Source organism: Phalaenopsis equestris, unplaced genomic scaffold (assembly GCF_001263595.1).
Source record: "Phalaenopsis equestris unplaced genomic scaffold, ASM126359v1 Scaffold212341, whole genome shotgun sequence".
Taxonomy (NCBI): Eukaryota; Viridiplantae; Streptophyta; class Magnoliopsida; order Asparagales; family Orchidaceae; genus Phalaenopsis; species Phalaenopsis equestris.
This window is the reverse complement of record NW_018231275.1, coordinates 29108-44042: the sequence shown is the minus strand read 5'-3', so window position 1 is coordinate 44042 and position 14935 is coordinate 29108. Positions and strand designations below refer to the sequence as shown.

General features: G+C 34.2%; 1 protein-coding gene across 1 annotated transcript in view; it reads right to left on the bottom strand.

Moving 5' to 3' along the window:
• Positions 1 to 7721: 7721 nt before the first annotated feature.
• Positions 7722 to 14935, bottom strand: part of LOC110036894 — a 15994-nt gene continuing 8780 nt past the window's right edge. Inside the window, exons 5-7 of the mRNA XM_020741444.1 lie at positions 13384 to 13590; positions 13050 to 13175; positions 7722 to 8090 (exon numbers count right to left, since the gene is read on the bottom strand). Coding sequence (XP_020597103.1) covers positions 7929 to 8090; positions 13050 to 13175; positions 13384 to 13590 — 495 coding nt within the window. The 3' untranslated portion in view covers positions 7722 to 7928. The remainder of the gene's footprint in view (positions 8091 to 13049; positions 13176 to 13383; positions 13591 to 14935) is intronic.

Genomic DNA, 14935 nt, shown 5'->3' with positions numbered 1-14935 from the left:
AAGTAGCAAGGAGGAAGAAATCTCTCACTTTCCCTCCACTCTTATAATTTCTCGAAGAATTCCTCACAGTTACACGCTCTAGCAAGCTCTCTACACACTAATGGAACCTATCTAACCTCCAGGACTCTTCTATTTTCAGCCAAAATCTTCTCTTTAAAGATGTGGATGAGTTTTCCCAAGAGTTTCTTATGCACCCCTTCAAAATTTGGCCTTATCCATTGTACAAGTACATATAACCGTTGATCACGCCTCGATGGCGCCGTCGGCGGCCTTCTGAAGATTTTTTCCTGTAGCCTTGGGAAAAGCTCGCCGTCGGCGCCCTAGTGCAATTCTCCACATTTTGGTCCTTTTTGCTCCAAATTCGCTCCTTTTTGCATCTTTTTGCTTTATTGACCTTAATTCATCATTCCTACAATAAAACATCACAAATACCTTTCTTTAAAGTGCAATATCATTGAAAACAGTATAAAAGAGGTACGAAAATCTCAACATATTTTTCTTTGGTCAGGTTGTAATAATTAGAATGGGGATTGTTATTTCGACTATTTATAACATTCAAAGTTTCATAAAAGGATTGAGGGTCAATTATATGCCCTAGTGAATTTTCCTCTAAAACTAGTGGTAGTTGAGAATAGTTCACTCCAATTTGATCAATATTTTTTGATATAGCAGCAATTTGAGATGCTAAAATTGATATTGTATTAGATTCATGAATAGTAGCTACTCTCTAATGATTTACCCATTCAAAGGGCCATTAAAAATTGTTAGTAGTCATTTCTTCTATTAAAGAGTATGTTTTATCAAAAGATTTTGACATTAATGATCTCCTTGCAGCAACATCTATAATAGATCTAAGTGATTGTACTAATCCATTATAAAAAGCTTGAATTATTAATCAATCCGGTAAAGCATGGTGTGGACATTTTCTAAGAAGATCCTTAAATCTTTCTCAGGCTTTATATGTCGATTCCCTTTCAAACTGACAAAAAGATGTAGTATCGTTTCTAAGCTTAGTAGTTTTCGAGGGTGGAAAATATTTAGCAAAAAACTTTTGTCATAGATCTCCCTAAGTTCTGATAGATACAGGTGCTAATGAATTCAACCAAGCTTTAGTTTTATCCTTTAATAAAAAGGATAAAGTCTAAGCCTAACAGCATCATTAGACACTCCATCATATTTAAAAGTAGCACATATTTCAAGAAAACTAGCAAGATATGAGTATTTGTCGATTTTCATTTATTTGATTATTTAATTTATTCACCATTTCATTTAAGTTTTTAATTTCTTTTTTTTATTTTTGAATTTTTCTAATAGTACGTTATAATTCTGAATCGTAAGGTACTAAACCTTAAAATCCATTATTTTGCATAAACAAATATAATAAGTAAAGAAAAATTGCTTAAAAATACTCTTAGATATATATATTGAATTTTTAATTATATATATATATATATATATATTTCTGACTTTTAATATTTTATCTCTAAATTTCAAAATTTACCAAATTTATTTAATTTACCGTTACCTTCTCCAACAATGGCGCCAAAAACTTGATCCCTGAAAATATAGTTGTGTAAAATTTATAAAGCTGGCTTCCCTTCACAACGTTGCCAAAATGTTGATGTGTTATTTATGAATAAGAAAGTTAATCACTTAATGTAGGAATTCTACGAAAGTATATGTATCGTTTATCAAGTAATATAAGACTTTCTATTTAAGTCTAAAATATCGATCCCACGAGGAATGTTTAAATTTGAAATGATAAATAAACTAGAAAATTCACAGAAATTACATAAAATTACTGTAACTAATTTTGAATGTTTGAGATACTATCAGAACTAAATTATCAAATTCTAGCAAAATTTAAATGCAGAGTTTAAATCAGTAACTACTAAACTATGTTTATGTGTTGAAGTTTTCTAATATGAAAAAATCATCTTTCCCACTACACTGAGTTTTTTTGTAGTTTTTGGTGAAATGAGTTGAAATAAATGGTTTAAATATGCATTGTGCCAAATAGGAGCAATTTTTAATTCTCTACCTTGATTTAATGTTATAGAAAATCATTGGCTAATTTTAGGTTTAGTCCCTAAATCTGTGGCTAGGCTAGGAGGATACTGGCTCTCACTCTAGAGCTCCCACTTCCCTTCCCCTAAAGACTAACTCTCTCTTTAGTTCTTAAACACTAAGACTGAATTGGGGATTTTAGTCTGTCACTGTAAAAATTTCCAATTCTACACCTAACAAAGTATATTTCCCTATTTATTTGCACTTAACTCCATGAATGAAATACTTCTTCATGGAATTAAATGTGATTCTCACCCTGCTGTACCCTTCTGTAGAACTCATACTCTATTTTCTGTATCATATTTTTCACAACATATTTTAACAATTTAATTAGCTAGATCAAAAAGTAAGTTAATGACATAGTTGAAAAACCATCACAATTTATTTTATACAATTTATTTATCACAATTTATTTTATATTTTAATATTAGCACATCCAAATTATCTCTTCATTTCACCATATCTCAAAGTATGGAAAAAGATAAAGCAAACTACTCAGATTTTATGAGAAAGATATAAAAAAACATAAATTTCATATATAAAAGAAAGTTCATACAACAATAATAAACAAACAACACTTATCTGAAACACTTTCTCAAGGAAAATCCTCTGCAGTCTCTCTCACAAAAATGTAGGAACAAAAAATCTCTCACTTCTCTCCCTCTCCAACACTCTTAGAGAAGAATTCACACTTAAACTCACCACAAAAACTCAAAACTATCAAGAAAATAAATGACTAATGAACCTTAAGTGGCTATATGGAATGTAAAATAACATTTAAGAGAGTGGAAAGCAGTTGAAGGGTGTGAAGGGGCGCGAAGGGGGATCTTTTCTGATCAATTATGGCTCTAAATAGAGCCTAATGTCTGTTTTCCAATAGGTGCATCCAAAACTCTTCAAAAAGCACCCAAATTTGTCGAATCTTCTAAAAATAGGGCCTGAACCGACACTGGCGTCGTCGACACCCATTCTGGCGTCGCCGGATCCAGCAGCCATTTAATTAATCCGTGCTCTCTGTCAAATGGCGCCATCAGCACCCAATCTGGCACCGTCGACGCTGAACATTTCTTCTAAAGCTTCATTTTGATCCAAATTTCATCATTTTTGCTTCCTTTTTTATTCAATTCTTAAAAATCAACAACATGTAAGAAAACATGAAAAATACTATCCTTTAAACCGCAATACCACAAAAAATGAGTACAAAATATAGGTCTAAAAATGCATATATTTTTGGTGCATCACTGACCCTAGGTGCTGATTTGAGATGTGTCAGCATATTGATATTGGTGTGGTGGGGATGTGCCACTACGAGGCACGGGTGCACCAAGTGTGATGGTCGGTTAAGGCCAAAATGTTAAACCTAGATCATTTAGAAGAGAAAATTTCAAAGAATCCAGTGATACAACTTGGTTAAAGTGGTCTTAATGTCATGAAAATTTAGGTCAAGGTACGAGCCACACCCGAGAAGAGAAAATCTTTTGGATTTTGAGTGAAAGCTCTTAAAGGGGACTGATTAGTTAAATTAAGTGTTTTTTTAGCTCACATTTAGTTTGTTTTAAGTTTGTTTATGTTTGGTTCAATATAGTTTGGTTGATTTTAATATTGTTTAGGTGAATTTTAATTTTACGTTAAACTAGAGTTAACTCAAGTTTTAGCTCGTTTCAAGTCAGCTTATCAGAGTAAAATTTAATCATCTGTTAGCACTAAAAGGGGGTTCTTGTCTAAATGAGATTGGATGTAAACTAAGGTAAATGCTAACTAAAAAATGAGGTCAATAATGTGATCTAAGAATATTGAAAGAATATTATACAAAAAATTAAGGCAAGCTGATGAATTTTTAAGATAAAAATATATTTAAAAATTTATAATCTAAAAACAATAACTCATAATACAATCACCGGACCAATTTGCATAAGTATATATTAAATTATAAGGATAAACTAGGCCTTTAAATTATTAAAGGAACTTAGAAAATAAATATGTTCTTGATTGACAATTTAATTAATCCCAAAATTTGAACATGGGAAATTCCATTAAATCATTTTTATATATCATAGTTCCATGTTCTTTTCTAGTTTTGGATTTAGAATCAAATAATTAATTGTAAATTTATAGTCACTTTAATTGTTGAATAAAAGCTAGGAAAATATGAATTCGTAACTAACTTATCAAGAATTATAATGAGAATCTTGTGTGAAAGATGTTCTACTAAGTCTTTATTACTTTTTTGGCATATGCACTTACACACATTACTAAATAGCCGATCAATATACTAGGGGTTATAAATTGGTACAATGAAAATCAACCTTGATTGGGGTTTATTGACCTCACTTTTACTGTGGGAGATATAATAGATCAAACCCATAACCTCACCTATGGACTTAGGATCCTCTTCCTGTTGGCCCTTAAGTAAGCTTCTTTAGCATTTGTGAATGGTTTAACTCAAACACAATTATCCCTTTGGTGTCAATTTGCCTTAACTTAAACTCTAGCTCAGTCAACAGAGTTAATACTCCAAAAGTAAGTTTATGATTGAAACTAAGGGATTTCAAATCTAATCTATGTCCAATTAAGTTCACATTAACCATTAAAAATCCTTAAGACCCTTGGAACCAATTAACTCAAAATAAAACTTAATGTCTTAAGAACCTTTCTATTGACTTTAGAACATTTCTTAGATTTCTCCATAATCTTAGAAAGCTTGGTCAACCCTAATTGGTAAATTAACCTTTTTTGGCTTATGGCCACCATAAGTTAATATTTTTCTTCTTTAAAATATTGACTTCTATTAGCTGTAACATGTCTACGAGAATACTAGGAATTAAATTTGACTCAAAATAAGGACTCTAAGCCCTTAGTCAACTTTGTTTGAGCAAGCACCTCATTAAAGGTCATTTTAATCAAATTCAATTAAAATCAATACAAATTCTATCCCATTTTGCCTTAATGAAACTAATGACATTAGAATAAAATTTGAACTAGTTTATGCTCACCTAAAGGCTTAGTCAACCCATTTTACTAAAGGACCCATTAAGAGTTATTTGAGCCAATTTAAATTTTTTTAATGAGTACGGTTTGATTGATCCTAAGTATTTTTAAGAATATATGACTTCTTCCTAAAAATCTCGACTCAAATCTAAATCCAATTGAATCAATTTAGGCCTTTAACCCTTATTTACCCATTAAGATCATCTTGGATTAAACCATTTTCAGTCAATTTAAAGCTAATTAAATTATAGTAAGCACCCTGTTAAGTCATCTCATAATCAATCAAATTAAATTGCTTCTCAATCGTACCCAATTGAACCTAATGAGCTCATAAGCTCATTATGGCCCCACTTGAGTTGCCATGAGCCATATTAAACTAAATTTGATCCAAATACAAATTAAAGAGGCAAAAAATTACTTAAGGTTCAATCATAATTGGTTAAACCAAATTCAACCAAATTGAATTTTGACCAGATATTTACCCAATTAGGTCCATTTGAGACAAATTAAAGTTGAAGACATTAAAGTTCAATTAAACCTCCCTAAATAAGGCTATATATTGATTAATTGAACCTAAAGCAAGGAAAATTAAGCCTCAATTATGTATAATTGGGCTTGGACCCAATGTAACCCAATTGAGTTCATATGAATCATATTAACCAAAACCAAGTCTAAATCTAATCAAATTAGAATCAAATTTAATAAAAGCATGATGGATCTGTTTGACCCAATGCTTGGGTCATTATGGCTTAATTTGATCTGATTGGAATTTGATCCAATTTGGAAATTAACCCAATCAGCCATTTTTGCTCAAATTGAATTTTGGCCCATCAATAATAAAACCAAGGCTAGTTAGAAATCTAGTAGGTTTGCGTGGCCCATGAGCAATTGAGCCCATTTGGACCTCGATAGGTCGTAACCCAATTAGGACCCAAAAAGTATCCATGAGCCATATTGGCTCAATGATGGTCTAATTCCAATTAAACACAACCAAAGCTAATGGGCATTCTAAGAGCTAGCCTAAACCTTTGCCAACCAATTAGGCTTCTTAAGTGCACCCAAATGATAAAACCAAATCCAAGGATTCAAGTCAGTCAAACTTAGGTCAACACTGACTGAAACAATTACACCGTATTTTTGTAGACCACGTATAAAATTTATATTATAAGGGGTTGGTCTTTGATAAACATTGACCTCCCTCAAAAATTTTTTTGAAGTTCATATAACAACATGTTTTCTATTTAAAAATAAAAAATAAACATTCATTAGATTCATCTAGTGCTTATAGGGATGCTAATTGGTCATATGCCCTAACATGCATTAGTTTATCACCGGTGCATGTATATTTCTTTGTGACTCTTTGATTTCAATGAAGAATAAGAAACAATCACATGTCTAAATTATTTAATGCGTTTAAATACCATACCATTCAATTTTTACTACACGCTCTATGGTTTTTGTGCTTCACGTACTTCAATCATAATTTAATTTTTGTAAGAAAAAAAACCACTCCTCTCCATGCTAATAACAACACTGCCATTCAATTTACCATTAATTATTTTTTTTCATGTGTGCGCAGAGCATATTGAAGTAGATTATTAATCAAGTTGAAAACTCTTGACACTCATATTATTTCTCTTTAACCCATATTTCTACTAACGTTTAGTTTGTTGATATTCTTAGAGGACCATAGCAACACAATGTCATTAATTCCTCTTGTTCCCTGTGAGCATATTGATTCTTCTTGAATATCCGGCATTAATTTGAGGTGAGATATTAGTTGAACATATGACGATACACATCATATCAAACTTATCCACTATTGTCTTTGTTTAGGAGCCAAAGGTCATAAATCAGTCCTAAATAAAGTGATCATAATGTCAAATTTTATGTAAACGTGAGATACAGTGGCTGGGGGGATAAAAAAATACCTCAGATTTGATCTAAAAAGAGTATTTATTTTGTCATCTACATACCTGCCACCCAATTCCCATGCATTTACATATCTAACATTTAAACTCTGCTTTTCTACATTTATAGCACCAAAATATTTACTTACTATCATATAAAAAATATACTTTTAATTTTTTTTTTTAATAAAATACACCGTTCCATGCATGGATAATTGAGTAAGTAAAACAAAGCGTGCATGTAAATACATAAGAATTTAGTTGTATGTATGTAAATCTTCCTTATGTTATTTAGGAACGAAAATTTCTGAAAGAGCAAGACCCTACATGCTAATTCCATCTCGAAATGTAAAAGCTCTTGATTATAGAATCTCGCATTGTTCAATTTGTATTCATTTGAATACGAGTCTCTTTCTATAAGGAATATATTCAAGTAGAAAAAAGCACAAATCTTCATAATTGAAAATTATTTAATTAAACATGAATTTCTTGAGGTTTGCTTGGAGCCTTCACAATTGACTATTACGAGCATAATAATTTAACATTCAACCATTCAATGCTAAGCCAGGTCGACAAAATAAGATTTTATTTAGAGTATCTTTTAAAATCCTAAAATGGTTAAAATAGGTTTAGTTGCAGTTTTTTTAGCCAAAGAAAACAAATTTTTATTTGCTATTATGCCTAATAGCTTTTACATAAAAGATCAAAAATTTGCAAATAGTACAAAAGTCGCCAACTTCATAAAAAAAATGCAAAAATTAAAACATGTTTTTACTTTATTAGGGGCGGTTACCATTTCCTGCAAGTAGTTTGCATGAATGACAAACATTTCACTGCTTCAAGAGGTTTCATGAGGAACAGAAAAATTAATAAAAAAACAAGAGAGGCAGTGTCAATAATCATTGAACATCCGTAATAATCAATTCTTATTATAAATTTTTAGCTACTTTAGCTTTATCAAGCTTAGCCTAAGTGAACTGTCTTGCTTCCTTTTAGATTGATGGCTGAAAGTTCTTGTTCTACATACTCACCTGCATATAGGGCAGGATATCTGCTCGCATTTGGCGCCTCAGCAAAGTGGCCCAAAGGCTGTAGCACCACATCGGAAGCAATGTGTGCGAATAGCTGGTCAATAAAACCGAGGTAAAGAACAGATGATTAGGTGTAGGAAATATATCCTAGGAAGAAGAAAGAAATGCTTAATTTTCATAAATTGATATGATTTGATTCCAAACAAATTATAATTTGGCAATGGAAACAAAAAGAACAAATAACAAAAGATACAAACTGAAATTGAACCGACGTAAAGTGAATGAATGTTGATTTCATTCATTTTTTTAATTTGAATTTGATAAGGCGTGCGAGATGTGAGACTTCAAGTTTAGTTGTATATAATAGTGTGGAAATAGAATTATTGGGACTCATTCATAGGCTTAATTTTTGGATTAAATATGCATTTAACCATTGGTTTATCTAGCCTAATATCCGCCTCCATTGATAAGTACTGTAATAGCGTTGAAGACAAGAAAACTGATCTGGATTTGTTTGATTAGGTTTTAAATACTAATTTTTGTTTGCTTTCATTTGGATCTGCTACGTATAGATTTAACTAAAATAGAAAAAGAACTTATGGATAACAAGCTTAGGATCAACCTTTCTTTATTTCTCTCTTTGGTTAGATAAGTCCAGATAAATTATGTATGAATAATATACTAATAACAAATTTTCATCGTCTGGCACATATCTCAATGCATGACACGGATTTTAGAATATTCTAGCACACATTATTGCATCGTCTATGAGAAACAAAGCACCATTCGACACAATATTCAACTCTAAGACATCGAGCCCCTATTTCAATTTCCAATGATTTAAATCATCCAACTGGCAAAGGTACCTCCTTTGCATCTTAAATATCGTCTCTGTAGCATTCTTCGATGTAGGGGGCAACCTTCATTGCAGCCTTGAAAGATTGTTAATGTCAACGACCCGTGCATGATTGTAGTGAGGCCTTCTCGCACCATTCAAACCCAAAAGCTTTCACAATTTCATAACTTCTTCTAGGCTGGGGGGCAACTCCAGTCTGAAAAGATCGTTCACATTAATGTCTCAGGCACGATTGCGGTAGAGCAGACATCCATATTTCATTCAAACAACAAGTCTTTGAAAATCGATCTTTGACTATGAGCAATCTTCGTCGCAAATAGCACTTCCTCAACGCCCCTTCAGTGTACTAGAGTTCCTTTTCAACCAGATCAAAAATCTCTTCAAGACTCGATGGAAAAATATGATACCCCTGGAGCTCAAGCCTAAGAGGCAAGTCTCAATGGGAAGCTGTCATACCCAAGGACGTCAAGCCCAAGAGGTAAAACTCGATGGGAAGATACGGTACCCCTGGAAGTTGAGCCCAAGAGGGAAGACTCGATGGAAAGCTATCATGCCCCAAAAAGTAGAGTCAAAGAGACAAGAATTTATCGGAAGATTCAATACCCCTAAAAGTTGAGCCCAAGAGGCAAGACTCAATGATAAATTATCATACTTTAGAAATTCCAGCCCAAGAGGCAAGACTTGATGGGAAGTTACGGTACCACTGGAAGTCGAGCCCAAAAGGCAAGACTTGATGGGAAGTTACCATGTTTGTAGAATTTGAGCCTAAGAGGCACGACTTGATGGGAAGATACAGTTATCTGGAAGTCGAGCCCACAAGGCAAGCCTCAATGGGCAGCTAACATGCCCTTGAAATTGAGCCTTAGAGTCAAGACTCGATGGGAAGATACGGTATTCCAAGAAGTCGAACCCAAGAGGCAAGACTCGATAGAAAGCTACCATGACCCTGGAAGACGAACCCAAGAGAAAAGTCTCGTTGGGAAGTTAATAGTGGACATGATCCTCACTATAAAGATTCTACGAGAGAAAGTGGTTGACAGGATCTCTACTCAGAAACCTTGGAATGCTACAAGCCTCAGACGTCACAGATATAAAGACCTCAAAAGGCTACAAGCCTCAAAAGGAATAGGTGCAACAAAGGCCTTAGAGACTACAAGCCTCAACAGACATTGGTACAACAAAGTCCTCAAAAGATTACAAGCCTCAAGGGACACAAGTACATCGAAGACCTCAGAATGTTACAAGCCTCAATAGTTAAAGATACATCAAAGACCTCAGAAAGCTACAAGCCTCGAGAGGAGCATGTGCATCAACAACATCAAAAATTTACAAACATCAAAAGGCACAGGTACATCAAAATCCTCGGAAGGTTACAAGTCTCAGGAGGCACAAGTACGTCAAAGAAATCAAAAGGCTACAAGCCTCAGAAGACACAAGTACATCAAAGATCTCAGAAGGCTACTACACTCAGAAAGCACCGACACATTTTAAGCTCTTAGAAGGCATAAGCCTAAGAAGACATAAGCCTTAGAAGATATACGCCCAAGATGATACAAATTTTAGAAGGCACGAGTCTAAAAAGGTATGTGATTCTTTTTATATATAAAGTACATGTGCTAACTTTGATTGCATATTTCCACATACTTGAGAAACCAAAAAGCTTCAGAAGGTATAAGCCTATAAAAAAGTCACGCCAAAATGCAACCCAAAAGTTGGGTAAAATATCCCAAAAGTGGCAAAATCATCCCCAAAAGAGCAACTTCAACTCAGAAGGAAAGACAAAAGTAACCTTAGAAACAACATCCAGATTTTTATTGCATCGAGTTTGAGAAAAACATATAGATATACACATCATCACCATGTAAATATGCAAAATCGGGCAATTGAAAGACTACAAAGATCTACATATACTTGTACAAGGACTACAACAAATCAGCTCGTCTTTGAGTGGATTCGGCATTACCTTCCTAAAATTTCAGTATTTCTGCTGATCTTCAGGGGTCTCTAGACATCGCCATCATAAAAGAAAGAAAATCTCGCTCTCGAAGTGCCACAAAAAAAACACCGACATTTCTTCATCTCCACCAGAATGTGTAGCAGCAACAAGCAAGAAAATCACGAGTCACCTGCCTGGTAGGGACGTGGATAACTTTCTTCATCTCACTCATGCAAAAAAGCATCTCGTTAATCCCCTGCTATACAGATCAGAGATGACATTCCTCTACACCTTCTTTAAGAAAAATCTCATTTATCTCCTACTACATATGTCGGGAACGATTTTTCTCCGCAGTTTCCTCAAGAAATAATATATCATTTATCGTCTGCTACACTGGTTAGAGACGACTTTCCTCTACACCTTCAAGAAAGAAGATCTTGTTTATTGTCTGCTACACAGGTTGGAGCGAATTCCCTCTACAGCTTTATTAAGAAATAAAATCCTGCTGACCGCCTAGTACCGTAATACAAAAGAAATTTCATTGAACGTCTGCTATGCAAGTTGGGGACAACTTTATTCTTCTAGGAAATCTCAGATCTCATGATAGGCAGAAATAAGGATTCCACCTCTTTTATCCTTGGTCTATTTATAGGCTCAAAAAATCATATCCATTTATGATAAGAAATTGTTTTCAACCATTAAAATAAAAAAAGAAACAACTGAATTCCACCTTTTTGCGTTTTAAATTCTGCCTGTGCAATTTCCGCTCATTGTTTATTCATATGACAAATGTTATGCGTGGATTTGTATGAGTTTACCTTACAAATACAATTATAACACAAGGATAAAGTTGTAAGAGCAAATGAAAGGTTATCAGAAAAAAAGAGCTGTCAAAATCTCATCGAAGAAAGTGGGCAACTGATACGCCATCAATAAATTTTCACCGTCCGGCACGTATCTCGATGCATTACATGAATCTCATGGAAATTTTTTAAGCGAGAATGTTCAAGCTTTGACAAAAAGTCATCCAAAATATGATTTCAGTAAACTTACAATCAAACTGACTGGCTTGACGAGACAGAATCGATGATAACAAAATTGGTTCAATCCAAGCTAAATCAAGCTCAGATCAAGCCGTTAATCACTTTTGAAAGCTTTCCGGACATATTTGAAACATCAAACGGATGTCGAATTCAAAGAGTTCATAGTTGAATCGAACGTCCCTATAAGCCAAATCCAACGAGCTCAAGATCGCTCAGTTCCAACATCGTTAGGGCACCTAAATGTCCATCAAATGTTGTCCAACCAAAAGAACTTATCCGGGTCGTTCTATCAAAGTGATTCAAATTTTCTCATTTTTTATAGCCAAGACTCCAGCCCCACCCCTCTCATAAGAGGGAAGGAGAGCTTAAAGCCTGAAAAAGAGCTTGCAACTTTGAAAAGGATCTGAAGCGCAACATTAATCCAACCAGTGTCAATTACCGCCGCCACTGTCGACCACCACTCTCCTACCCCAAACATCATTGGTCGCCACCTCTTCTTTACGACGAGATCGTTCGTGCATCGACGTTGTACTTCGAAAGACTTTGTAACATTTCCCTCCTATGAGACCAGATGTCTCTGTAATCATCAACTTATAGTCTAATTTTACAACTGGGTCAGACACTGTGATTTCTTTCCTTTATAGGTTCTCCAAATAAAAACTTTAGGTGTCTTTACTGGTTGATTTTTCATCATCTGAGTACGTGTTGAATTATCATGTAATGCTAAGATGATAATATATTACTCTACCACCACGAATATTCTAGCACGCATCAAAAACACAATTTTTTTGCTCTATTATTTGTTCTCCAAAACTTCAAACCTAAATAAATCAAACCAAAGTAGTTTATGAAAAAAAAATTAAAACCATGCTGATTAGTTAGGGGGCATTTGGAATCATTTTTGTTTTCATTTTTATTTTGTTTTATTTATGTTTTGATTTGAAACAAAACGTAGTTGGAAGTGGTTGTTTTTAGAAACAATCAAAATATTTGAATGTTATTTTAAGTGTTCTTAAAGACAAGTTAATTTATTTTTAGAAATAAAAAAAAAAACATACACACAAACCAAAAACATGTTTTTTTTTTTAATAAAACTGATCCCAAACAAACTTTTAATTTTAAATTCGGTTGTGTTTCAGATTAGCCATGTTATTGCCCGCCACAATAAGAAATAGATCCTTTTGGAATTAAATTTAGGAATACACTCCAGCAACTTACAGTAGAAGAAACCCTCCATAGGCTGTGGTTCTGTTGCCGTGCTATTTCAATGGAATTTAGAGTTCTGTCAGTCACAACAACTTCATGCATACCAGCCAAGCATTCACCACCAGTAAGCCACTCTAGCTGCAGACAAGCAGATTTTAATGAAGTTCAGCAGCAATTTTTTTTTACTTGCGGTTTAGCATGCACGTTAGGAATCAAGAGACATTGTGAAATAAATCATCCAATTGTTTTGTTGCAATTTTAAGCTGGATCAACAAATGATTGTCTTCTAATGAGAATGAACTGAAATATTAAATGTATTATTTTAATATAAAATATGAGAACTCGCCTGTTTTCCCGACTGGATAAGAAGGCATCCCACAGGGACCTTAACTTCAACTTTCTGTCCATTTCTCAACCATATATTGAGGCCAGGGAATCTGCTCCTACCATGGATTGTTAAGAAGTTGAGGTCATAATGATATCCGGCAAACACAGTTCCCTCGAAGCCATGGCGCTGGAGGTTGCTTCCGGTTGGACCGAGTAAGTGAGGACCCTGGCATTTTCGTTCGTAAAAGTAGGTTAAGAGAGATGTTAACTTTTGGTGGAATTTGAAATAAGAAATGCAATTTAGTACATTAAAAAAAAAAAATTTAGAATAAATGATTTTAATAAAAATTAATGAGAGCATGCGGGCACAAAAAAAAAAAGAAAAAAAAAATTCAAATGAAAAGTTCTATTCAGAATCACAATTTATTGCTACATAAGTAGTACTAAAAAGTTTGTAAAAAACAAATCGCCCATTGAACCGGAATAAAGTAAAATTCAACATTTAATGATTGAACCGAATGACATAATAAATATTAAAAATTTCAAATTTAATCAATTGATGCAATAATATAAATATGAGTTAAACATGTGAAAAAAAATAAAAAGAACTTCAACAAAAGTAAAATATTTAATAATTATAAATTTAAAATGTATATGAAAAACATGTCAGCACGAATCTTGAGGCAAACAAACGGTTCTACAGTGAGGAACGGTCGATCGGACGCCTTATTGACGACCAAAGGATTGAATGCTAACGGAGAAAGCGTTGAAGTCGGGCGATCAAAATAATGTGGCAAAGAATTTCCTATATAACGTCGGCAAACTCCAAAGCCCATCGACAAGTTACTAAGGCCTAAACCGTGAACTAACGGAATTAATGCGTAGCAAGCGGTCAACAAATTTCTCATCGACCGGATATAGTAGTCAGCCTTATTATACTCTAATGTTCTTGTAATTACTGAAATAACCCCACTCAAACCTAATAATGAGCGGACTAATTTATAACTTTGTAATAGCTCTGATCTATTCCTATAAATAGAGGTCCATGTCATGATAAGGGCTAGACTCTTTTACTGTTCTCTATTGTGCTCTCTCTCTCTAACCAGTCCCTAGCAAAATGTTCTATGTCTTGGGTATATTTCTTCAACATTTTCTGATTCAACATCATTTTAGGTGATATGAACATGGAAATATGTCGTTAACAAGAAGAGGAGCCCAACCATAACAATAAGGAGAATCCAGTCAGAGGAACGTGATAGAAGCCGCATGCATTGGGAAGTTCATGGAAGAATTTGTTTAGCAAGGGCTGCAATATTTGAAAACTCAGATAACCAACAAGATGTCAGGACAATTTACGGAGGTACTCGGAGCTGTGGTTATCATGAAAGCAGTCCCCAGTTCCAAGTGGAGAACCAGCCCAGTAAGGGGCACCTAAACACACCCCCCCCCGCCCCCCCCCCCCCCTCCCCAGCCGCCATCCTCCTCCTTCCACCGTCGCCCTTCTCCATATCTTCCCTCGCACGTGGCGGTTGCCGGAGCAAAACAAATACTGACAAGCACGTGATCATGAG